The sequence below is a fragment of the Thamnophis elegans genome, chromosome 7 (assembly GCF_009769535.1).
Source record: "Thamnophis elegans isolate rThaEle1 chromosome 7, rThaEle1.pri, whole genome shotgun sequence".
Classification (NCBI taxonomy): domain Eukaryota; kingdom Metazoa; phylum Chordata; class Lepidosauria; order Squamata; family Colubridae; genus Thamnophis; species Thamnophis elegans.
The window spans coordinates 27,996,486-28,022,911 of record NC_045547.1 but is presented as its reverse complement, the minus strand read 5'-3'; the positions used below and the strand labels follow the sequence as shown (position 1 = coordinate 28,022,911).

General features: G+C 39.5%; 1 protein-coding gene across 1 annotated transcript in view; it reads right to left on the bottom strand.

The window, feature by feature from the left end:
- Window positions 1-5,791: 5,791 nt before the first annotated feature.
- TOM1 (target of myb1 membrane trafficking protein) overlaps window positions 5,792-26,426 on the bottom strand; it is a 33,039-nt gene continuing 12,404 nt past the window's right edge. The window contains exons 5-15 of the mRNA XM_032221284.1: window positions 25,543-25,677; window positions 24,750-24,896; window positions 23,781-23,897; window positions 23,412-23,545; window positions 23,269-23,302; window positions 21,914-22,028; window positions 21,456-21,576; window positions 14,148-14,223; window positions 8,528-8,587; window positions 8,032-8,071; window positions 5,792-6,920 (exon numbers count right to left, since the gene is read on the bottom strand). Coding sequence (XP_032077175.1) covers window positions 6,766-6,920; window positions 8,032-8,071; window positions 8,528-8,587; window positions 14,148-14,223; window positions 21,456-21,576; window positions 21,914-22,028; window positions 23,269-23,302; window positions 23,412-23,545; window positions 23,781-23,897; window positions 24,750-24,896; window positions 25,543-25,677 — 1,134 coding nt within the window. The 3' untranslated portion in view covers window positions 5,792-6,765. The remainder of the gene's footprint in view (window positions 6,921-8,031; window positions 8,072-8,527; window positions 8,588-14,147; window positions 14,224-21,455; window positions 21,577-21,913; window positions 22,029-23,268; window positions 23,303-23,411; window positions 23,546-23,780; window positions 23,898-24,749; window positions 24,897-25,542; window positions 25,678-26,426) is intronic.

Here is a 26,426-nt window from a genome sequence, read left to right as displayed (position 1 = left end):
ACATTTACATACTTATTCAATGAACTCCTGGTAATTTTATGGGTAAGTCTGTGTTGTTTTTTTCTTGAGAGCAGTGCGGAAATAGTTTATCACTGTCTTCCTCCAGGATGTACTTTTCTCTACTCCCTAGATTAGTTTGCAGCCCTGGTGGCCATGAGGGGAGGACCAAGATGAAGATTAAATAACCATACCTGAATGAATGTTAGTCAATTTTATTTTACTCCCTTATCAGTTTCTTTTGTTTACTCTTCTGAATTTGAGAAAGTCTCATTGCTGAAACAAGGGACAAAGAACCTTCCTTGATAAAATAAGGACAAATGAAAAAAAGAAAGACAAAGGATAAGTGCTGGTACTCCAACTTTGTACAAACCATTTGGTCATTCAAAAGTGGGTGACTACTTGCCCACAAGTAGTGTAAATAAAACCAAGTGTGTAAATAAAACTAAGATCTACAGCCCTGTTATTCTCTCCAGCTCTTCCATCCCAACCTGATTAGGTTCCAACTGAAAGTCAGCCTGCTGCTGACATCTACAGTCAAATAAGGTATTTACATTTATTCTTCCAAAGTGCTCAAGCTTTTTGACGATAACAAAATAATAAAATGCAAAAGTAAAAAAAAAAAGCTCTTTTCCTGAATGTTTACAAGAGAAATGCTTCTGTCCAAATGTTCAGTATTTTGAGATTCTGTTGCTCTTATTTTTGAAGACTTGAATTGGCAGCCCTTGACTGAGATGCCTATAAATAGAAGATTGTGCTCTGTAAAGGAGGACGTGCCACTATCCTATTTAGACTTTCTGTAAGATATAGACAGCATGGTCATCTGTGCATTGCAGCCCTTTGCTGACCTCTGCTGGTCTAGTTGTTTCTGCTCTTTTAGTGGGAGCCAGTTTGGCATATACAGTAGTTGTAAATTTAAATTGACCAACAAAGAAATAAATGGAGACTAATATAGCTATTGTCGGTAAATTTAAATTTAACATAAAATAGTTTGTTGTGAGAGCAGCTGCCTGCGAAGGCTCCTGGATTGGGGCTGAAAGGCAAAAGCAGAAGCAGTATGTTCCTTCCCATATTTGGGTAGACCAGGTTGCCCTGATAGATGTGTCTCATCAGAAAAACACTTACAGTAGTGGTGGTTCCTACCAGTTTGGACCGGTTCAGCCGAACCAGTAGTGGTTTGGAGGCCTGGGTCGCTGGAACTGGCAGTGACCCAGGCCTGCCACGCCCCCAAACCAGTTCCCCAGGCAGCGCTGTTGGCACCGCCATCTTGTTTTTTGGTTCTGTGCATGCACAGAACGATTTTATTTGCACTTTGCATGCCCGCAAAGCTCGCACACAAGCAAACTGGCAGTCGTGCCTGTCGGAACCCACCCCTGACTTACAGTAGTAGTAGTTTAGGTTCCACCACAAAACCGCGGTAGACTAAAGCGCGCTCAACGAAAGCGCGTACCTGACGTCATCACAGCGCGACGAAAACATCACGCTGTGAGCGGTAAAGTTAAAATTAACACGAAAACCTTACCCTAACCCCCCCAAACCTAACCCTAAACCTAACCCTAAACCTAACCCTTAACCTAACCCTAAACCTAACCCTTAACCTAACGCTAAACCTAATGCTAACCCTTAACCTAACCCTAAACCTAACCCTAACGCTTAACGTAACCCTAAACCTAACCCTAACCCTTAACCTAACCCTAACCCTCACCCTTACCTTTACGTGAATCGGCTTGCTTTAAAAGCGCTTTTTAAAGCGCCCTTTTTTCTCCGCAGTCGTATTTGTCGCGCTGCTGATGATGTCAGGTACGCGCTTTAATCGGGCGCGCTTTAGTGGACCACGGTTTTGTCGTGCCACGGTAGTTTAAGGCATCAGACTAGAAACTGAGAGTCGTGAATTCTGGTCTTGCCTTAGGCAGGTAGCTAGCTGGGTAATCTTGGGCTAGTCAGTCTCGCTCAGTCCTAGGAAGCATGCAATGGTAAAAATTTCTGAAAGCTTGCATAAAACTGCAAAGACTAGTCTAAGCAGTTGCCAGAAGTCAACACTGAATACACATTTTTTTAAAAAAATATCTGTCTCTTTTGCTAAACTGTCTTTGGTTTTATATTTGGCGTCAATTCATCATTTTGGCACCAATTCACCATTTTCTACATAAAAATATAGTGTATTCAATAGAGGTCCATAGTACACAGTCAGCAACCCCAGGCATTCTAAGTCCTTGGAAGGTCCCTAAACCCTTCTCAAGTAATTTTCAGTAGAAAAGAGAAGGAAATTATTATCTACGTGGAAGTAATAATATAAACCGCACTTCATTTAAAATGTAATTTAAAATTGATATCAAACATTGTTTTGTCCTGGTCCTGTTTCATTTTAGGAGGGAAGGCCCTGGTTGAAAGATTGAAGGGTGTCTTCCTCCTGAAGATGATTGTGCAGTCATGATGTATGGTCATTTTCAACAGAGTAAGAGCACACTAAATGCTTCCTCCCCACGTCAGGGTTCCTGATGTGGCCTGAGGGAGTGGTCGAAGGCAAAGGGTGGCCCATGTCCAAGAGTTGGACCCCTCCTTCAAATAAAGTGAACTTTGACAGAGTTCAGAAAGATTAAGAAAGGGTAGTGCTGCATTGTTTTGCATCATGGGACTCCATGTGACTGTGTGTCTAAAATGGGATTTGGAGGGTCAACTTGAAGACAGCTCCTGCTTCTCCAGTTTCCAAGAGGACATTTGATATCAACAAGCAGCAAGTACTAAGTAAAACAACACCTCTTTCATTTCTTGAAGGCCAAGTAGTTAGGTTATAATCAGGACTGCAAGGAGGGAAGGAAAGAGGAAACAAGTACGGAAATAGGCATCTGGAAAGCCTTTCTATATCTTTATATTGAAAGATCTGTGGTGGCGCAGTGGTTAGAATGCAGTACTATTTCTGCTGACCGCCGGCTACCTGCAATTTGACAGTTCAAAATCTCACCAGGCTCAAGGTTGATTTCCAACCTTCCAAGGTCGGTAAAATGAGGACCCAGATTGTTGGGGGTCAATGTGTTGACTCTGTAAACCACTTAGAAAGCACTGTGAAGCAGCATATAAGTCTAAAGAGCCGAGGTGGCGCAGTGGTTAAATGCAGCACTGCAGGCTACTTCAGCTTACTGCAGTTCTGCAGTTTGGCTGTTCAAATCTCACCGGCTCAGGGTTGACTCAGCCTTCCATCCTTCCAAGGTCCGAGGACCCAGATTGTTGTTGGGGGCAATATGCTGACTCTGTAAACCGCTTAGAGAGGTCTGAAAGCCCTATGAAGCGGTATATAAGTCCAACTGCTATTGCTATAAGTCTAACTGCTAAATGCTATTGCTAGTGCTATTTACAGGGAAAGCAAATACTCATACTGTTCCACTAAGAGAAGGGAAAGGAAAACAGTTCTATGAAGTCTATTGACTCTTGTTATCTGCAGATAACATTTTCTGGATGTAAAAGAGAATCAAAACTTCAAATATTTTATAAATGTACATACATCTTTTATCTATAGGGTGCTTATTCAGAATTAAGTCCTCTTATTTCAGGGTAGTAAACTTCTTGGATTATTTTAAGATGCAGTGTTGATTTTAGTGTAGGGATCAGGAGAGTGAAGATGACTCATTTTTGTAGCCCACCCCTACAAAACCCTCAGTGTGCCTTGACCACATCATCAAAATGAAGCAGAAATCTGTCAATTTTTAGTAGCAAACCTCATCATTACCCCAAAAGGCCAGGAAATAAGTGAATAAATCACAGCTTCCGGATTGGAAAAAAAAAAGTGGCCTTCACATTTTCGTCAGACTACCTAAATTAAAAAGGAACTGCACACAGATATTACTGTGTATGAGTCAGCTTCTAGATGGTATGGTTGATGGTTAAATCGAGCACCTGAAAGCCTGCAGATTGTTCTCTGTCTTAAATGTGCATTTGTAAAGCTCTCAGCATTATGCCTCTGGTTTTAGGAACCAGTGTTTTTCCCCCCCAAAAGATAGCAAATTATTTTGTTGTTGGGAAATGATCATTTAGCTGTTTGATCTACTGTTTACATGAGAAAACACAACTTCTTTAGGTAACCTGCTGCTTAAATATCCTTCACATATTAAGAATTCTTTTTCTAATACCACGTCTACACACTTCAATCAACATTTTAATAGTTATACTCCTCCTCAACAGCATGGAAAATCTGGGTAGCGGAGACATGGCCAAAGCCCCCTTTTCGGTTTCCACAGTCATCCTGCAATAGAGACCTCATCCTCTTAAGAGTTCTGCAAAATGGAGCAGCAAGATAGTCCATCATAAGATAAATGCTGGCAGAACATTCCAGATAAGTAGCAGCACAATTGAAGTGCTTTTCATTAGCGGCTTGGGATGGACATAATGATGAGACTGGTTGGGATAACAGAAGCAAAAAGTTTGGTCTGTACAATGGCAGCAGAGGAAATATGCCTATATAGCCAAACCCTCATTGATACCTTTTAGTGCTGACATAAATAACTCCCCCACCCTGATTTTTCCTGAAAATCACCTATTGGGTCAGTACCGTTCCATTGAAAATAGCAACTCTGGGCTGTAGCCCATCATCCCAATAAGGACTCCCATGAATTGTGAAATTGACCAAAACAACTAAGTCCATTTGGAAATCTATTAGCAAAATGTGCTTCTTGTGGCACATCTGGTCATAACCATCGACATCATTTTGAGAGTATTCTTTCAGGAATATCTGCCTGTAACAATCTGGACATCCTTGAACAGCAGGCATTTCTGTCATTTTTAGTATAAATTTTTTTGTTACAGCAAGGAATTATCTACAATGGTCCCTGTCCTTTAATTACCTGAAAATGCCAGGTTCTGCTATATTGTTTCTCTATCAGTAGCTGGTTCAGGATGCTATCAAAGTAGAAGTCCAGGATCTCATTCAGCAGAATGAATAGAAAGTCCAGAAATATGGCCGACCTGACTGATCACAAATAGACGACCATTTAACATCATGAAGTTCAGAGTCTACAGCTTCCTATGTGCACTATAGCACTTATCTGATTGGTATCTTACAAATATAGTAACTGTGATGTGAATGGTATGCATAGGTGCAACTCTGGCATTTACCTGGACAATTTGTGAAGCTTTTCTGAGCTGCTAGGTTTGCCTAACTCTTTTCTCACGTTTAGACATCTAATTGAAATAAATATACTTCTCTCTTTACTTGTTTGTCCCTCAACACCAACAACCAGAAACATTTTTTTTTTTAATTATCAGTTTTGGCTTCTTTATAACCTAACAGTCAAAATATACTAAAAGTAGAAAATTAAATCGGGGGAAACACTTTTAAAGCTAAAAACACTATACTGAACTTCAAAAAGAAATTATGATGTGCCAAGATTTTAATATACAAGATTCCCAATTTAGGGCCACTGAAAAGAAAGATAAGTTTATCTGCATTTTCTAAAAAATTGCTGTCATATTAATTACAGAAACTGACAGATGCTAATATTAACTGTACAGCTTATCTAGTTCAGTGCTATATACCGCTTGAGTTTTATGGGCTTGGTGTAAGAATATCCATGTTCAGTTGGATATGTACAGGTGGCATCTACTCGGCAAATGTTCACATTCTTTTTAAAGTCTAAATTAATACAGACAAACTTCAGTTAGGAGTTACTTCCTTGCTTTTTTTTCTGCTAGGAACTACAAATTCTTGTTGAGAAGCCTCTTGACTGCTTCTCCTTGTACTCTTTCTCCACATTTGATTAGAAATTGTACTATACTGCAAGCCAAATTTGACAGAAAGCACATATTTGTAGTGAAGTCATTTCTTTAATATGGCATATACAAAGCAAGTCTCCCAATTACATGACATAATTCAATATTGCCTTCCCCCAAAACCATTCTTTAACCATAAATCTGATGAATGTCATTTGCAGTTCTTTGAATGATAGTGGAACACAATCTAAGGGAAAATTATGGTGAAAACAGAAAAGTCATGATAGTGAGTTCCATCAGATTCAACTTTTTTTTCACAAAAGTCTTTGCCTCCTGGACATTCTAGCTTTGCAAACTGAAAAAAGCCAGCCTTGGAAGAAATTGATACTGCTCAGAATTGTGCACTATGCAGCTGGTATCTGGACTGGAGAGAGAATGTGCTTGGCTTGAGAGCAGAATTCTTCATGCAGAAATATTGGTATGTAACTGAGTGTTTACGTGTGTTTGTGTGTGTGTGTGTGTGTGTGTGTGTGTGTGTGAAAAGACCACAAACAGTACTCTGTTTTTTTGTCACAGCAAACTGGATGTGTAGTTTCTTTAATGCTAGAGGAGAAGAAAAGTACAGAAAAGCTAGCTGATTGAAAGAAGCTGCTCAATTTGACCATTTTGTGCAACTTCCTGTGGTATTGGGAAAAACTGACAAATCCTATTACCCATTTTTAGCACGACCTTTAAGAGTCATCATCATTGGAGAAAGATATGCACAACAAAACAATGAAGAATACACCCAAGACTGCCTAGATCTCCCTGGAGAAATCCCCATCCATCTGGCAAATATATCTGACAGCTCTGCAACCTCTTCCTACTGCTTGCTTTGCTTTAGTGTCCCCTATTGCAGCAATGATTAACCTAACCCGAAGCAGTCTGGAAAGAAGGCAGGAAGAGGGAAAGGGGAAGATTCTTTTCTCCGATCTTGTCTCCTTTGGATTCCCCTCTCTTCCCCCAAGAAGTGCAGTGCAGAACACACAGGTCCTCTTGTCACCACGGCACACCAAGCGGCAGAACGGCTCATAAAGCGAACATTGCATCTTCCTCTTTGTCCTTCTTTCGCTGAGGACCAGAGTTAGTGGATGTTGATGTGGAAAGAGCCCCTGTGGGGGTGCTGGGAAGGGTAGGAAGTCGATCTGCCACCTTTGCACGCTCCTCAAGGAATCTGTCAAACTCTGGGGAAAAAGAATTAGGGATAATTTTAAAAGAGGAAGAATTAAGCCAGGGCTGGAAGAGCACTGGGAGGAATTACAATTGAAATATCTATGGGGGTTCTTGATGCTCTCTGAGCTTGGTTGATTTCTTGCAGCCTTTCATTACCCAAACGGGTAATGAAATACTTGCAAGAAAACAATCAAGTCCAGAGAGCACCAAGGATCCCCCATTTCAAGTCTGAGTTATAAATATTTTCTTTGTTGTGGAGTGCCAGTGACAAGCAGAGCTGGCAGCAGATTTGGATAGTGAGGAGATTGGAGAAGAACATGGGCCAGTCCTGGAGTCTGGGGAAAGGCTCCAATGAGTGCTCTGCGGAGGAGGCAGAGATGGGGGCCAGGGCCATCTGATAGTTATCAGCTGCCTTTGAAATCAGAGCTGGAGCCTCTTCCCAGTGTATGCATGCACAGAGTTGCCAGATGAAGGGAACAGCTAAGGAACAAGGGTCGACTTGGGAGTAAGGTCATGGGTGGATGGTGAATGGTCCCTCCCATAGGGAACCAAAGAGGAGTGAAAGGGGAGGGGTGTTTGCAGGAGACAATTACTTCATTCCTGCATTCTTGCCAAGTGTTACGGTGTCTGAAAGATCTCGGCCGGTCACTCTCCAAACCTGATAAGGTCAGTAATTGTGAACTATCTTGAAAGACTGTGGGCCAGGACTTTGCTGGGGAGGAATTCACTGTAAATTAAATAAAAGGAGTTTTATCAGGATGAGGACTCGGCTTTGTGCTGCTGGGGAAGTCTAGGTCAGAACACTCTTCTACTGGTGAAACACATATCTGGAGTTGCATAGATCATATGGCTGTGGTAATAATATGACAAACAGTTGTTTTCATCAGGGCATTTCTGAATGCATAGGTACAAGAGCTAACAGGTCTAACAAATTCTGGTAACCCTATTAGGGGGTTACAAAAATTACAGGTATGCTAAGAAATCATGTTTGTGTGTTGTTAATATAGGATGGTTTGATTTTAGACTTCGTACACAAGGGGTCAATAGATGAAGAACATTTCAGGCCGAATAGCTGGAGAATATCAGTCATAAAGGATAGAATATATGATTGGTATAACTTGCCTTCACTGGTGACACCCTTTGGATCCACTGTCTCGTTTCCCTGAGGAGAAAAAAAGGCAATATGGAAACCAAATAAGAGTAAATGGAAGCTCACAGGGCTCACGTGGAACAGAATTTTCCACACATACTAAGATCTGGTATATGTTCACCCATCATATCTACAGAGTAATGTGTTTCAAGGAGCAGTTGAATTTGGGACACTGATATCAAATTTCTGTTTTTAATGCTGATATGTCAGTGACAGACAGACCTGGCCACAAGAAAGGAAAAGTAAACATCTCCTTTTCATTGTCAGAAGAGGCTCAAGGAGAGTAATGCAAGAGAGGAAGTCAGGCTCAGGAGTTAATACTGATCACCTCTAAACTAGAGACAGAATCTAAGATTCCTCTCCCCGCCCTCCCAGGATATACCATCTTTTTATATATGTCCCTCCCCACAAGGGTGAGCAAGTAATTAACTCCTTCTTATACACGAGCATTTCATCTTTATTACATACCCCTTCAGCAGAGATCCACTGTTCAATATTCTCCATGAAAGCAGCCTGGGATACAGGAATCTGAGAAGGAAAGTGAGAAAAAAGAAAAAGACCAAATAGTCTTTGCATATCCATGTTTGTAAAAAAAAACCAAAAAACCCCTTCAACCCTCAGGGTTAAAAAGTCATGGTTTAAATCAGTGCAATTCTTGGTTCAATATTTCTTAGCGTCACTGAAAAATGGTTCAAAATCTTTCTCACACAGCTTAAGACTTAGGTTACGGGTACAGACTATGGATAACATCATAATGTATATGGAGAGACATCATTAATTAGAAGGCTTTGACAGATGTTTTAATTTTATTAAGCAAAGCACAGAAATCTTCTGTGTTTTTGTTTATTTTAGGTATTATCATTGTTTTTAACAAGCCTAAGGAATAACATTTTGCAAAACAAAAATTGGGTAATTTATGTCTAGCAAAAGTGCTTCCGTGCCTTCTGCTTTGCTCCCATCTTCTAATAGAAAGGCCATTTTAAGCTCTCATTACAGACACTCTGGCACAAAAATATACACTTAAGATATGACAAATAAGATCTCTCCAAGTTTCACTTCTTTCCTCTACACTTTCATCTCTTTTGACTAATTATGATGTCTTACACTAATCTTCTTCCTACTGTTATTTTTTGGGAGTGGGGTGGGTGGGAGGGACAAGTGGAGGAAAGAGTGATGTGTTAGTTGCCTGGAGTTCCTGAGTGAAAGGTGGTGAAAGGGATGTAAATCCAAGAAAAATATTTAAATAAGGATGTCATATTTTGCCTATTTCCTGTGGTTAGCAAAATACCTTTAAAGTATACTTAAAATTTAAAGGAAATAGGGTTTCTTATATAAACAATGTATTAGGTAGCCATTTTTACTTATTGCTAATAAGCATATAACCATGACCACTGTTCCCTCTAAGCTGCGTGGCCGCGCACGTGGCAACAAAACACCGCGCAGCAGTTTCCAACTGCCGCGCAGTGGTTTTTGTGAGACACCTTCCACCATAATAGGATAGGAGAGCCAGCCTGGAGACAGAAATCAGTTCTAGATCCACAAGGCAGAAAGTAAGTAGCTCAGAGAAGGGGTGTGGGGGTTGGGAGAAGGCATGGGGTGGGCTCCCAGCAGCGGCTGCTCAGATTTGCCAGAGAGGGAGGGAGGGAGGGAGGGAGGGAGGGAGGGAGGGAGAGAGAGAGAGAGAGAGAGAGAGAGAGAGAGAGAGAGAGAGAGTGAGAGTGTGAGTATCCCTCCTTCCTTCAGCCCAACACTCTCACTGGCATCCTGGCCAGATGAGAGGGACTGCAGAGGGTCTCCTTGAGTCTAGGGCAGCCTCTTGGAAGGAATGACCCGGATTGGCTCCCGCTTCATCTCTCCTGCTTCGTCTCTCCTGCCTCTTTGCTTCTCCGTTCGGTCTTTGGGTGGCAGATTGAAAGCGGAAGCCAATCCGGGTCATTCTTTCCAAGAGGCAACTTTCCCATCGAATGACTCACTGCCCTAGACTCTAGGAGACCCTCTGCAGTCCCTCTCATCTGGCCGGGATGCCAGCGAGAGTGTTGGGTTGAAGGAAGGAGGGATTCTCTCTCTCTCTCTCTCTCTCTCTCTCTCTCTCTCGTGAGTTAGTTGGTGGGCAGACTTAGCACTTTGTTAAGTTTGTTTCTCTGTGTGTTGTGCATAATATATACATGTCTCCATGGATGCAATTGTGCAAGCATTTTTTTTCCTCTTTAAAAGAATTTTTGGATTTCTCCTCACCAAACCTTTAACACTGAAAGAGTTAGAGTTGAAATATAAAGAGATTGTCAATTGCTATACTGTAAGATTGGTAGGCAATTATGGACTATCTTGATTATATTGTCCTTAGAAAGAATATGCTACTGTATGGTTGAGAAAAAGACAACTTCATTCCATGGAAACCAAACAAAGTTCATATGGAGCGTTTCTTTCTACAATGGGCTTCTTGGGTCAACAGTGAATATCAGTTATCAAAAATGTAGGTAAAAAGTTAAGCAGGCAATAGGCAATTACAAAAAGGGAAGCCAACTTTCTGAATTCTGTTTCTTTGACTTAGTGACTTATAAATAGTAGACTAATGTTCTGAAAATGTGACCTAAATTTCTATATATTTTAAATAGCTGTAAAGCTATGCTGAAAAAGTTGTTCTCAAGGTATTGTGATAAATTCAATAAAAAGAAGGAAATTCTTGATGAACTTAAGGAGGAATGAGAGTATTGGATAGTAAATGGACAAATAAAATTACCAATCAAAGAGAATATTTGCACCTCAGGGTTGAAATGAGATGTTCTCTCTTCCTCTTTCCTCTTCCTCTCTTCTCTCTCTCATCCTCTTTCTCTTTGTCTCTCTTCTCTTTCTTTCTTTTCCATTCTTCTGTCACTTTTTCTCTCCTTCTCCCTTCTTTCTCCTTTGTCTCTTCCTGTCTCATCCTTTCTCTTTGTCTCTTTCTCTCTCCTTCTTTCCCACTCTTCTGTCACTTTCTCGCTCCTTCTCTGTCTCTTTCTGTCTCTCTTCCCTCTTTTTTCTTCCTCTCTTCCTCTCTCCTACTCTTTTATCACTTTCTCTCTACCACTCAACCTGTCCCCATACTTATCTTCGACTGATCATGTTTGCAATAATTTACCTTCTTTTCTAAATAGGCACAGTTCCCTTACTGGATCCCTCGCTCACTCAAACACACACACACACACACACACACACAAAACCATTTTTCTCCATTCCAATTCAGACTTTATAAATCAATTGCTCTGTGAAACATCTGTGAAAAAAATTCAGGTGCTCAGACATGAAAATGTGCCGCTCAAACACTATACTTTTCCGCATACACTGAAAAAAAATTAGAGGAAACATTGCCCGTGACGGTGATACAAAGGGTTTTGTTTCCATTATAAACCAAAAATGAAAACTTGCCTGGGGAATTATATCGTAATTTCACAATGTAATGATAAAACTCCACTTCTTACTTCCTCACTTCTTCATTTTTAAGTTCATGTTCCTATCTTAAACCAAGTAAGCTTATCTTGATAAGCCAGAATGTGCAAAAGAAAGAATATATGTTTATTTTGGCTTTCACTATTCAAAAGCAAGCAGGTGTGATCTCAATAGACAGATTCATAAGTTAAGAAAGATTAAGTTAAAGTCAAAGTTAAAGCATAAATACTATTCAGGCAGAAAAAGTACTCAGCTTTTGTTTACAAAACCATTGGGAAACAAAGAGTAAAGAACCAAATGAATAGAAGCCAACTAGCCCAAGGGAAGAAATCATACAACCAGTTCCTTTAAAGCCACTACCAGAATCTGATCTATTTTTATCTCATTCTCTTCCCTCTGCCAAGATAAAGCTCTTTTTTCTTCTTCTGTTCAAATCAAACTGGGTAGAAAATTTGGGGAAGAGAAGCATTCTTAAGAAAAATGTGGTCAAAATTTATTTTATCCCCAGAAAAGCTTTCTGGAACAGATGGAAATGAGAGCTATTAAAGTAATCCAGAACAGTGTATGGGTTCAGCTTGGAAAAGCAGTACAATTCGAATTCTAGGTTGATGTTATTGATTAATTCAATGGCATCAATGGTATATTAACCATTAAGCAGACTAAGCATGTGCTTAGGGCACCAGGTCCAAGGGGGCATCAAGAAGGTGAGGAAAAAAAAACAATGAAGATTTGTACAGTGTGTGCAAAGGAGGGGGGAATCAAGATTTGTCCGTGCTTAGGACGCCAGTGAGCCTTAATCCGCCACTGAATGGCATGTATAATCTTGGAATCCCAGGATCAAAATGATAGGCAGCTGGATATTCCTAATGCTAGTGCGTATATTTCTCCTGAAAGTGAGTGCTACAGAAAAAAGTCAAAAGAAGAGGCAAAGCAGAACTTGTCACTAGATGACTGAATGAGCACTATGTGAAAAGTACAAATCCTTGCTTGATAGGGAACCTTTTAGGTTATGGTCACTTCATAATCCTTTCAGCCTTTCTCCTCATTCCCTCCTGAAATAAGGAGAACATTTCTAGTCTTTCATGAAAGAAATACTGGATTTTTTGTACATAACCTCAGGACTGCAATGCAATGCAAGTGCATTCAGAGTTATACACATCATGTTACAAAGATGGTGGGAATAAATTCAAAAGCTGTAGAAGATTCTATTTTGGCTATTGTAAAAAACTGTTCCTCTACCGGGTAGAATCTCGAATGTGGCATTTTGAAGAAGAGGTTTCTTGGCTTCAAACCTAATCCTATCACTTAGTCTGCTGTTGTCCCTACACAGTGTTCAATCTGTGCCACAATATGCTTAATATTCTTTAAGTGCTTTTTAAAATCTTCCCCAGCAGTGAAGATACATTCTCACCATTCCTTGGCGCATCATCCAGTTTGAAATCGGGGCCTCATCAGTAGTACCACCTGGCTCCAGCTAGTTAAGAGAAAATTTGTTTTCAAAGAAGATAGAAAATGTGGGTGATGAGGAAAGCAGGGAGCAATGTTCTTAGTAGGGGAAGTATCCCCTCTATCCAAAAGATCATGGGGGACTTCTCTCATGTCATTCTTTTTAACAAAATTGAAGGAACTTATGAACCAAGTCCATAAGAGAAGGTTGAATTATCTACAGAACAGAAAGAAACTGAATGGACAAACAGTGTCATTTGCTCTTAAGGACTGAAAAGGAGGATAGCTATTTAAGGGGTGTAACTCAGACTTCAAAAGAAGCTTGATTCAGATGGACTATATTTGAAAACTACGTTAGCATAAAGTGGATTCAACACAGGAAGGCAATATATTTAGAGAACTGCTCATCTTTTTGACTGTATTTACCCCAGCATGAATGCATAGGACTCATTCTCTTTTGCAGAAGGTTTTTTTTTTAGTATTGTATTTTTGGAGCTTGATGATTGTTAATTGAAGAATTTCAATGATACATATTGCATTTTTAATTAGCATCTTTTCTTATGGCTGAGGTATAATAATTCCAAGATACTGTATTGTGAAACCGAAGTATTGGGTTGATTAAAATGTTATATATTTCAGAATTTTGTGGAAATATCTTTTAAATATTTGGATTATGTTTTTCCAATTCAATTGAATTTTAATGAACTATTGAACATAATGCAGTGCATTACTATGGATCTTTAGTTTGCATTATTGCTGAACGTATATAAGTAGTCTATTGTGATTTATTATGAACTATTGTGGGAATTATACAGTATTGTGAAAAAATTGCTTGAAAATGAATTGAAATCTGAAATCATTTTGCCTCCTCCTTACAGTATTTATCCTCACTATGAGTAGATGCATGTTCTCTTACTTTGGAGTGGTATTATATTCATATACAAATTATACATGAAAACATAGAAATTATATGTTTATCTCATATTATCAAGAGAGATAATTACTATCATTTCTCCAAATTTAGCATCTTTCAGTTATTTTGAATTTCACTTCACATTGTCTCAGCAAAATAACTGATTGTGCTGGTTGGAGGTCAGTAGTACATATGGGGAGGCCTTGAATAGGCAGGATATGATGCCTTGAATAGGCATGATATGCCTCTTCAATTATATAGTTATGTAGTTATATATACACAGTTTGATAGATAGCTACTCACTGCTCCTGTATTCTGTTGTCTGGCATCCAAGGCTCCAGCTAGACCTTTTGTTGCTAAAGGATCTTCATACTTCACCCTGAAAGAGGAAATCAGGTTAGCCAATAGACATGGGTTTGGGCATTTTATCTAAAGCACAAATTATGTTTCATATTTCTGGGGTGAGGTTGGGAGTCCTTTACACACACACACACACACACACACACACACACACACACACACACACACACCACATAGACATACCAATAATCAGGCCCAATAGAAATATATTATATAAATTACATTACATGTCTAATTTGTCATTTTCTTTTAAACTTTCTTATTTATTTGATGCATAACAGATGAATATTCTTATATGTAAACTACATTTTCTTTGAAGAAAAAAAAATACTGTGATTGACATGATTCTACCTATCATCCATCCATCCATCCATCCCATAATTTGGTAAATACTGGCATATAGATGTACTTAGGTTGATCATAAAACAAAAGTTTAATAAAGAGATGTGAGAGAGAAAGAATTTGGAGAAAATTTTAATGTCAAAATTAAAAAACTCTCCTTCAATTGTCTTTTTTATCTGGCTCATACAATATTAAAGAATTTTCAAGGAATAGATGGTGAAATCAGATATTAGATTTAATTTATTATACTGATTAGCTGTGGTCAGGTGGCGCAGTGGTTAAATGCAGCACTGCAGGCTACTGCTAGATCAGCAGTTCAGCGGTTCAAATCTCACCGGCTCAGGGTTGACTCAGCCTTCCATCCTTCCGAGGTGGGTAAAATGAGGACCCAGATTGTTGGGGGCAATATGCTGACTCTCTGTAAACCGCTTAGAGAGGCCTGAAAGGCCTATGAAGCGGTATATAAGTCTACTGCTATTGCTATTGCTATTTGAGGATGAAATAAAACAGTAAATGCAACTGCATTGTAGATTGGAAAATAGATAGTTCAGATAGTTGCATACAAAGTTAGGATTCACATTTAGAAGTAAAATAACAATCAGGAAAACCCCTATTTCATTATTGGTAATCAGTAGATCTCTCAGATGAATTATTTACAATGAATGTTCAATGAAACTGCTGAGCATTCTCAGAATGGCTTCTAGCAAATGTGTGAACCTGCAGTCTCTTCTGTGTATTTCTGAGGGATTGAAAGATTATACCCAATCTCTATCCAAATTCCATGACAAAACTGCTTACTCCTAGAGGTTGTAAATAATTCCTTAAATGTAATTATCAGTAGTTGTTGAAATACATTTGGATAGCATTAATAAGATTGGTAAGACATTGGCAGCACAGAAATTCCTGCACATTCTTTATTCTATGGGTATATCCTTTAACCACCCATCAATCCAGGTTTGTAGAATCCTTCACACTTTAAAAAATGGCTTACTTTGTGTGTTGAGAAGGCCATGTGAAAACTGTAGAAAAGTCCTTGCTCCATATTTCATCTCTGTACTATTTCCACTGTAACTGTAGTACTGCAGATATGAAATCTCCTTCTCAGCTACTTAATCTCTTTTAAGGAGGCATGTGAAAATGTTTTGCCAGACTGTAGTTATAATTGGACGATGCTACTGGTGTGAATTATTTATTATATTTAGCGGACTTAGAATATTTTGTTTTTGTAGTTGATTAGAATAGCTGTAAATAATCTTAAGCACTGATGTACAAGAGTAAAGTGACCAAAGAGTTAAGATGCAACAAAGATTTTAAGTCCAAGTCTTTGATAGCTAGATATTTCTCTATTGCATATTGATTTGCATGTATATATATTAGAGGAAGCAATTGCAACTATTTCATTCTAAAATTTAATATTCAAATGTAGTTTCACTGAATATTTTCCAAATGTGATAAAGCACAGAAAGTCAGATTTCATACATACAGAATATGTTTTGTTTTTGACTAGAATTAAGGATTTCTGAGTTTGCACATCTGTCAAATACCAGAATTAAATGGGGTGCCTAGGCATTTTGCATAAAAATCCATTCCTAGTCAGCTTGAACTTCATTCTGGTATAGTAGTTTACAGATGATGGAGAACCAATTTGTTTGCTGCTAAACGGAGATTTAGAATAAGATTAATTATTTAAGAATAATTTTAGAAAAATTATTTAAGAATAATTTTAGAAAAAGTAATTTTATTGCAAGAGTATTGAAATGAGTTGGTTGAGAACAGATGAAAGGCTGTAAGTCATCCAATGATTCTGAATCTTCTCAGCCCGACATCTTAGGAACTAAACCTTAAAAACCCAGTTTGTTTGGAAATCTAACCTGATCCTCTAATCAAATCTACATCCCATTTTGAGAAAAATGTAGTTTTGCAGCCTGCATATACCGTATTTTCACGACTATAAGCCGCACTGAAAATCCTAAAATTTGATCCAAAACCGGCAGTGCGGCTTATAACCCAGTGCGCTTTATATGTGGAAAAAGATCTCCCAGCTGCTTTCGCGGTTTCCTGGAGCGCCAAGAACCTTCGCGCTCTTCTCCGCTCCTCGCGAGTGCAATAGATGTCCAGAAGCGGCTTTTGGGGCTAATGGGGATTGGATTTCCAGCTCGATAGCCCCTGCCGCTTCTGGACGTCTATTGCAGTTATGAGGAGCCGAGGAGAGTGCGGAGAAGAGCACGGAGGTTCTTGGCGCTCCAGGAAGCCGGGAAAGCAGCTGGGGGAGGCGCACGGCTTGGTTTCTCCTCCCTGGACGTCGCAGCAGCAGCCCCAAACTCACCGATCTCAGTGTTTTTCGCATCGGGGTGTGCTGCAAGAGCATGCCCCGATGCGAAAAACACAGAGTTCGGTGCGCTTGGGGCTGCTGCTGCGACGTCCAGGGAGGAGAAACCAAGCCGTGCGCCTCCCCCAGCTGCTTTCCCGGCTTCCTGGAGCGCCAAGAACCTCCGCGCTCTTCTCCGCACTCTCCTCGGCTCCTCACAACTGCAATAGACGTCCAGAAGCGGCAGGGGCTATCGAGCTGGAAATCCAATCCCCATTAGCCCCCAAAGCCGCTTCTGGACATCTATTGCAGTCGTGAGGAGCGGAGAAGAGCGCGGAGGTTCTTGCCGCTCCAGGAAGCCGGGAAAGCAGCTGGGGGAGGCGCACGGCTTGGTTTCTCCTCCCTGGACGTCGCAGCAGCAGCCCCAAGCGCACCGAACTCTGTGTTTTTCGCATCGGGGCATGCTCTTGCAGCACACCCCGATGCGAAAAACACTGAGATCGGTGAGTTTGGGGCTGCTGCTGCGACGTCCAGGGAGGAGAAACCAAGCCGTGCGCCTCTCCCAACTGCTTTCCCGGCTTCCTGGAGCGCCAAGAACCTCCGCGCTCTTCTCTGCTCCTCCTCGCGACTGCAACAGATGTCCAGAAGCGTCGGGAAATGTGCGGCTTATAACCCGGTGCGCTTTATATGTGGAAAAAGTTTGAAAAATTAACGTTAATTGATACTGCGGCTTATAATCCGGTGCGGCTTTTGGTCGTGAAAATACGGTACTAAGCAAATAAAACACTCTTCTATGCTATCTTTTAGTCTGAGATTTTACAGAAGGCATTCTGAAGTTGGTAGCTATGTAAAAGATGATAATAGGTACTAATCTGCTGTGCCCTGCCGCTAGCAATCTGTCTGTCTGCTTGCTTATTGAGATTTTTGCAAACATTATTTTAATTATAGCTCTACAGGAAGAGGCAATAAGGTACTTTCATTTAAATATGGTGTTATAGCCACTCAGTATAGAACTGTACATGCATATAGTTCTAAATCTCTATTTCACCTTAATGCATGAACTTAACACACATTACATGCTCTGTTTTGCAGGTAAAATTAGACAGGCATAACTTTTCCAGATTAATTAATGTACTCAGCTATTGCGCTGCTGAACATCATCTCATATAAACTGTTTCATACAGTTACACCCTTTTGAAAAAATAACTCAAGTTTTGTTATTTACTCTAAAGTATATCCAAATCTGCCTTCTGTCTACACTCTACCTAAATAAATTCTTTCTTACACAGGGCCAATGCAGCCTTGGATGGTGTTGCGCCAGAAATGAGCTCCCTCCAAACCATATTTCTGCCCTACCCATAATCACTGGGACGTGTTCCTTCTTGTAGCCAGGGGGTTGGGCCACCTCTTCTCGAACTTTTCAAAGAAATGCTTGTCAGTGAAGGGCCCACTGTGCACAATAGCATCGAGGATGAAGCAGAGTGCCACCACCATACCAGTGACAAGGCAGAAAGGCAGGAAAGGTTTAAGATGTTGCCAGAACTTGTTCATGATGTTTTGGAAAGATATCCAGACCAACTCCAGTAAAGTTATCTTGATCTGACCGTCAAAGCATAGAAAAAGAAAAGCACAAACATATGCGGAAGTAGAGGCATGCTGCAGAATAAATAATCCTGATCTGGTTTCTGCGTGAAAAAAATTAAAATAGGAGGCAACCAGTCCAACTTGAGATAGGTATCCCTTTATCGGAAAGATTATATTTGTCTTAATCATAAGAGGATCAAGTAGTGATGGAGAAAATATGCTGCCAATTCCTATGCAATTATCCAGAGTGGGAAAAGATCAGGCAGAGTGCATGTCAAGAGATTAAGTTTCAGCTGCTTCTAGTTCTCTGCTTTCTTTCCATATAGTTCCCAATTCTACTTCGTATTCCATTAAAAGCAAGCAGGCCAGGAGTAGTCTTCGTGCAGCCTGGTATATATGCGGGGCGTCCGTATTCTTCTTCTGCTATAATTTTCCTTCATCTTTGAACCAGGCAGAATCTCTGAAAAGGCGCGCTCTGCGGCAAGCATTATAAGCTCTTCAGTGGCTACAAGAGCTGAATCAGTGGTGCCGAGAAGCATACTGGCACGTAGCCTATTTTGCTAAGTGTTGGAGGGGGCATAAGTGCACATGGCCGTAAAAACATCTGTTTCTATTAGCACCGATGTCACTCAAAGACTTGCTTTAATCTTATGCCATCAAGTCTGAAAAATATATCAGGACACAGCTGTGTTTTTTTGGAACTACCGAATTGGGCAAGACCCTCAGAATTAGCCATATATCATTGCAAGACTAAAGTCAGATAAATTCATATCATACTTTTTTGCTATACAAAATGCCTCATGTAATTTTCATAGCCATTCTTCAGAGTGGATTAGCACTACCATTATTCCTATTAAACAAATCTTGGGAGAAAGTGAGGGAAATTATGATTATTTTAAAGCTATTTGGTGAATACATAGTTTTGTACCACCAGGAACGTGTCAGTAGGGTGTGTCAAAATAGCCAGTCCAGTTGTAGGAAATGTCTATTGCTTTATAGAGTGAAGAGCTGTGTCAATTTTTAAGATGTTTATCTCTCAAACCACTAGGTAATTAAGAATAGGTGAGAAAATTAAAATCAAAGAAGTTTCTGACAAACAGGCAGAACAGTTTCCTCAAAAAATGCTAACTCAGTCATTTGCTGTGCCAACAGCTCATGCTTTTAGTTTGCATAACAGCTTGCAGAAAGTCTGCATACCACCTCTAGATAAATAAATGAGCAGCTAGTCCTCAACTGCTGACTATCTGTTAAGCAACTGTTTTAAATCACAATGATGCTGAACGAAGGGACTTAAACATTGTACTTGACATTCTGACTGCTATAATGACCCTGTGCCCACATGATCACAATTCTGGAACTTGACAATCTGCTCACCCTTACAACCAATCTTGGGGATGCTACAATTCTCCTCCACCCAATCCTGTCCTACCTGGGCCCTACCTTCCACTTGGCACGGTCCCTACAGACCTTGGCCTGTTCCCTTTCCCACTGAGTCCCACGCCCTTGAGGCAGCCCCAATGGGCCTTGCTCCGCTTACCTCTTCCAAAGACTGCCTTTCTGAAAGAAAACCGGCCTGTGTGCTCTGCAGCTTTCTTATACAGAAACTACATGGTGCTATGCTGGAAGCATGTACTATTTTGGAAGCAGTCACAATTCTCACAATTCAAGAATAGCAGTCATTTCCAAAATGATGCCCGCTTCCAAGATGACACTAAGCAGCTTCTATATAGGAAGGCTGCTGCGTGGCACCCATCAGCTGACTTTCTTTTGGAAAGGAGATCTCCAAAGATCACTTTTCCAACAGAGTGTCCAGCTGATGTGCCACATAAGCTTTTACAGAAGCCGTCTCGCGCCATTCTGGAAGTGGCTGCCATTCTTGCAATCTCTCAGAAGGACATGATTTTCCAAATGGCATGATTTGGAAAATCACTCCACTCTGAGAGATTGTACAAATAGTGCCCACTCCGGAACATACAAGGCTGTTTCTGCAGGAAGACTGCAACATCGTATTGGCTGGGCACCCTTTTGGAGGTCAGAAAAAGTCAGTGGAGCAAAGGCATGACAGGGACAGAAGGCCCAGGAGTGTGGAACCCAATGCGGCAGGAAGCTGTGGAAAGAGTGCCTGTACGTTGGGAGAGGCAATGAAAACCCATTACAGCCAGAGTGAACAGGGAAGGTGCATAACAGTAACTAAAGCATTAGTCTTAATTGACAGTTACATTGCTAGACTGCTCTAATTCATAAATCTGTTCTTCATTTTGTCCATGCTATTAACAATAAACCTTCTAATGTATTGCAGCTGCAATTCACAGAAACTACTAGAGGTTTAGGAAATGCCAAGGGGGACAGGGAGTGGAGAAGAGGAATGCGCTAATTACAGCTCAGGTTTGTCCTAGTTCTTTGGAGTAGAACAACAGTCTTTTGAAAATCTCAACAATCTAATTCCCAAATTAACACTATTATTATTGTTGGGGCTTAATAAGACACAAAATATGTTTTGTTAGTATCACTGTATTAAAAATTTAAGGAATCAATACCTAAAATTCAGTAGTCTATTGTCAAAAAGGAAATCTAATTCTAATGGTAATACTCTGCTAAGGGAACCCATCATTCCCAAACTGACACCAAAACTAAGATTTTCAATTTCACATACAACATGGCAAGACTGATGCTACGTGAGTCACGTGACATCAGTTTCAAAACTTATTCTTCATAACATTGGCAGCCTTGATTTCAGTCACTTGTTTTTTTCCAACTTGAAGGACTTAAGAATTTTGGATTAACAACTTTCTTCTCTACATGAAAAATATGGAAGGGAAGCTAGTTGACAGCTTTTGAAATTATGTCTACATTTAAAAAATACAATCAACATTTTGTACAGTTTTAAATCAAAATGACACCAGTAAAATCTGAATATAAACATACATTAATTATCAATTCATCTCTTAGTTTCAAAAGTTTGCTTTATAGTATTCGTTATTTTTGCCCATATTAATATAGTGGGTATATTCACTTACTCTTTGCGTTGTTCAGCTAAGGAACTGCCACGGGTCAGTGCAAACATATCAAACTCTTCTTCCAGTTTGCTGGAATTATTGAGGGATTGTAAACCTGAACTGACACTGTTAGAACCGAGATCTATAAGGCAAAGGACAGCAAGGTATTATCTAGAATTTTGAAAATATATGAAGATGTAATGAATCTATCGATTTGAAAAAGAAGAATCAAGCTTTCTTGCATGGAGGGTGCAAATTTTCCAGATAAAGAAAATATTAATTTGGGCAAAGATGGCTATCAGTAATTTTATACAATTTTCAATAATTTCTCAATAAATCTGGCTATGACTGCGTGTGTTGGCCTACATTCAAACAATGTTTGGTTTTTTAAAAAAATATGAGGGAAATTGTATAAAAACTAGAGAGAGCTCACAAAATGACCAGATTTCTGAGTATGAATGGGGAAAAGAGCTACTTACCAATTCCTGCAAGTTGAGATGAAAGTGTATTGACAGTTTCTGGAACTTTTTGTGCTGGTGTGATACTAGGTCCCATGTCAAGCATACTGTTTTCATTCTCTGTGTCATTTTGTTGCTTGGAAGAAAAAAAAAAGAATATGCATTTTGTTAATCTTGGATTACTGTGAAGGATTACAGCATTTCTTCCAAAACATGCCTCCCAATTCACTGATCATGTGTTCTGATTTTTCGGGGAAATCCAACCAAGGATATGGAAGCCTCAGAAAAGGGTGATATGAATGAAAAGTTGCTACATAAGGTCCCCTCCAACTCTGTTATTGTTACATGAAACAGTCAGTTAAAAAGGGTGTTTACTGTTCTAACAAGGAAAAATAAATAAAGAAAAGGCCACCCAATGTTCAAAGGAACTCTCACACAAGCATTTCTTGGGGCATTTTAAGACTTCAATACATGACAGACTTCATGCTTCCAATATAGGTTCTACCATGGAATCAGTAAAAGTCTGTGGGGTCCCTAAAACAGAAGTTTATGCCATGCTATTAAAGGATGGTTATGAAAGCATATGACAAAAATGACAAGTCTAACGGACTTCAGTTCCAGGGAAGGAAAGTGTTTCTAGGATGAGATAAAAAATATTATTCATCATCTCAAACTATTCCTTACATTGACTGGCTGTTCTTGTACATTTCTATTCTGGAAAAGCCAGAACTGAATCTAGGATCTTTGGCACAGAGTACACAAACTCTTCCCCTGAACCACAGCTACTGCCCTAGTTTAGGATTAGTCCAAACAACCAGGAATACTAACGAACAATCCTCATAGAATCTTTCTCTAAAGCTAGTCAATGCAAAACTGACATGCTTCCTGAATCATAAACTGATATACATTCTGTATTGGAAACATTTTGGCCAACCAAATGGAGATAAATCCACCAGCAAAATGCAACTAGAGCTTTTAACATCTTTATCACTTTTAGATGGAAAAAAGCCCACCTACAAACATTTGAAGCCAGGAAGGACTATACAAAATAAATTCAAGTATGCTGCTGCATGCACTAGCTATTTTATCTCATTCTCTAGCAATATCAATAGTATGACCACATGAGCATGCTTTGAAGGAGCGACAGAGTGATTCAGTAAAAGAATTGCACTAGGACTCAGGATCCCAGGATCAAGTCCAACCTCAGCCAAGGAAATTTATAAATAATTTTAGGCCACACACTGTTTAAGCCCAAGCTACCTCTCTGGATGGCTTTGAGGGTACAGATTGGTTAAGGGAGCGTCATGTATCCTCCACTGAGTTTTTGGAGAAAAGGTGGGCTATAATTCAAACAATCTAAGTAAATGCTGAAATACCTTTGCAGGCTGGCCAGATCGGAGCCGTTCAAACCTATGAGAATCAAAGAGATAGTTTCAATGGAAAACAGCAAGGCTTTTATGTTTACATATAAAAGAGAAGGGAAAGAATAAGGGAAAAGGAAAGATGATCTCAGAAATACCGTTCGTGGCGCAGGAAAATATTGTTGAGGTTGTCATTGACGATGAGCAACTCTTCAGTTAACTGTTCATTAAGGATGCGGGGAATCAGCTCCAATATACGCTGCTGCATTGCTTTACACGTCCGATTCAGTTCCTACCCACAGTAGGAAGGTACAAGTTACGAGAACAGAATCAAACAAGCTAGGTTAAGAAGCAGCTGCTAATAACTAATCAATTAAAAATCTATGTTTCCTCATCCAGGTCATGAATCCCAAAAATAGTTTTTTGGGGGTGGATTAAGGCTCATCTCAGTGATTGCTAGGTTGAACTAAATGAAATCCTTATATACACAACAACAGTAGTAGATGTCACATTTCAGCACTTCCTACCTGGAGTAGTTCAAGGTCAGAAGGTTCAGTTTGTCCTGGCACTAATTCTGTTAACATCTCAGACATTACTTTTACATTTCCATTCACCACTTCCAGTTCACTGCGTAATTTTCCAATCTGAAAACAACAACAGAGGCATTTTCTAAGCATTCCATTACTGATGAACATGTTGCCTTAATTTGTCAAACCAACATTTTATCCAACGAGTATAGTCTGGTTGCTCTTGCCTATAAAATTTTCTCTGTTTTGTTAGATGTGGTAATTTAAGTATAAACAAACTGCTCCCTTCCTGGCTATTTTCAGGAAATTCCTTGAATTTATTTTAGATTTTGAGTTAACACCACTTACTCCTCTTTTGCCTTTAATTCTTCAACTCTATGGTTAGATGGTTGCAAATAGCCACAGCATCAGAGTTTGTCCTACCTGCTAGAATAAATAACTAGAATTTTGTCCCCAGTGTTATGTTCTTATAGTCGGTATAACCTAAAGACTAACAGCTAAAAGTGGAAGTTAAGAAGCATCACTTCAAATGTTGCAGATAAGTTATGAATAGATGACAAAGGGTGTGACATATGTACTAATGGATGTGGTCTTATTTGTGAATAATGCATGGGAGTCTGGCTATTCCTCTTCTCCCCTGGCTTTTGCTCAGACGTAATGTTTTTATAATGAACATCTGGAATGCAAAAAAAGACAAACTATCCTTTCTGTATGACAAATGGTAATAGGCTTGCAGAGAATTTACCATCAGCCCAGGAAAGAGAGGAATCCTTATATCCTGTCTAAATCACCTCCATAATATTGTTACATGCACTGCTTGCTCTTTCAGGCAAACATGCCCTTTGACACTGGTCCATAAGTGTGTGGATTCCTTTTTTCAGAAACTTGTCATAATGGAATAGAAAGGGGTGGCCTTCAACCAGAAAATCTCTTATATAGAGGGAAGGGAGTAGTTCATGTTGCTCTTACCTGGTCTGTCGTAGGTGTGATAGAGGCCTCAGCTGCAATTTCTGGAACTTGTGGTAAAGATACAGGGTGCAGGATTGAATCTATCGCTTGAGGAGAATCTGCTGATGAAATAACTCCTGACTGGCACTCTGGTGGCGTGTATACAGTCTAAAGAGAAATCCATAAAGAAGATAAGTTCAGTTATTTCTACGGTATTAAAAATCTGGCCAGTCTATTATATGGTGTTTTTCTTACCCACAATTATGGTGTTTTCTTTTTATCTAAATAATGAGCCAGTCCTGCAGCTCAAAGTGTTTCCCATTCCCCTTAATATTTCTCTGTGGCTTCCAAAGCAGTCATTGCAGCTTGGCTCTTTCCATTTCTCTGCATGAGCAGAGAGCAGAAGATAGGATGAAATATGTTGCTTTTCAAAGCAAAGCAGATTTTCAATTAGATTGTGTGATTTAGGAGAAATGTGCAAAACTGCATAGGCAGTTTGTGTTCAGAAATCTCAGCTATGTCTGATAGAGGTTACGAAGCCTGTTTCTTAAATTCTGTATAGTTCTTAGACTGATTATGATAGCAATAAATTCCCCGTTGAATCCAAGGGATCTGCTTACTTTCCCTACACTTGATGTATCTTGCCATAAAGCTCTTTCATTTTTTTTAATAACATGTATCAGGAAAAACATGGGAACAAATCAACATCACTGTTTCTAAATATCTCCAAGATATATTTCATATAATATTAATGTAATATTTTGCTCTAGTATTTGTAATTCAAATAAAGAATTATTTTGCATTAAACATTTACCCTCTGGGGTGTATGGATGGGTGATAACATATCTAGATCTGTCATGGGAAACTCCAGGCCTTTTCTCCTCAGGTCCTCATAAACAGTCACAACCCCAGTCAGGTCCGGTGTACTACGAAAAGCATCAGCCCAGGACTATAAAGACAGAAAAATCATTACAATTTTTCATTTTTAAATTCCTGTGTGATTTATTTTTTAAAAAGCATGAACTTTATGATTCTGTTAAACATGGAAGAAAAACAGACTATGCATCAAAAGCAGAGAACAGTTACCAGATTTGAATATTCTGTTGTACCCTGGACATTTCAGCTATTAAAAGGTTTTTGGATTCATGAGTCTAAATACTGGAATGATCTAATAAATACTAGATATACGATAACGCTAGCAGCATCTATGGCTGTTAGAAAGCCTGATTCTAACTTTTTAAAAATGTTTAATTTATTAAACTTGTTCGCCACCCATCTTACCACACTGTTATGTTTCTAGCCTGTGACTATAGGCTTGTAAGCTATTCTAGCTGAGCTCTAAAAGAAACAGCAGGTTTCATGAGTTAAAAAGGTAGCTTCAGACTGCTGCCTGTGTTTTGCCTCTTATCATGAACAGTAACATAATTATTTATACAAAATAAGTTCTGATATTATTTATAATAATTATTTTATACAAGATAAGGTCTGATACTATGCAAGTTGAATACATTTACAAGGTACATACATGTTTCAGATTTCACTTATCTTTAGGAAACCAAGCATGGATAGAAAGTTTACTTCTATTTAATAAGCATAGATTACATACTGGCATGAAAATAATCTGCGCTCGTGGTTTAGGCAAAGTAACGGTTCACGTACATGGAGGGCCTTCTGAAAGACAGAGAGATTGACAGTGAT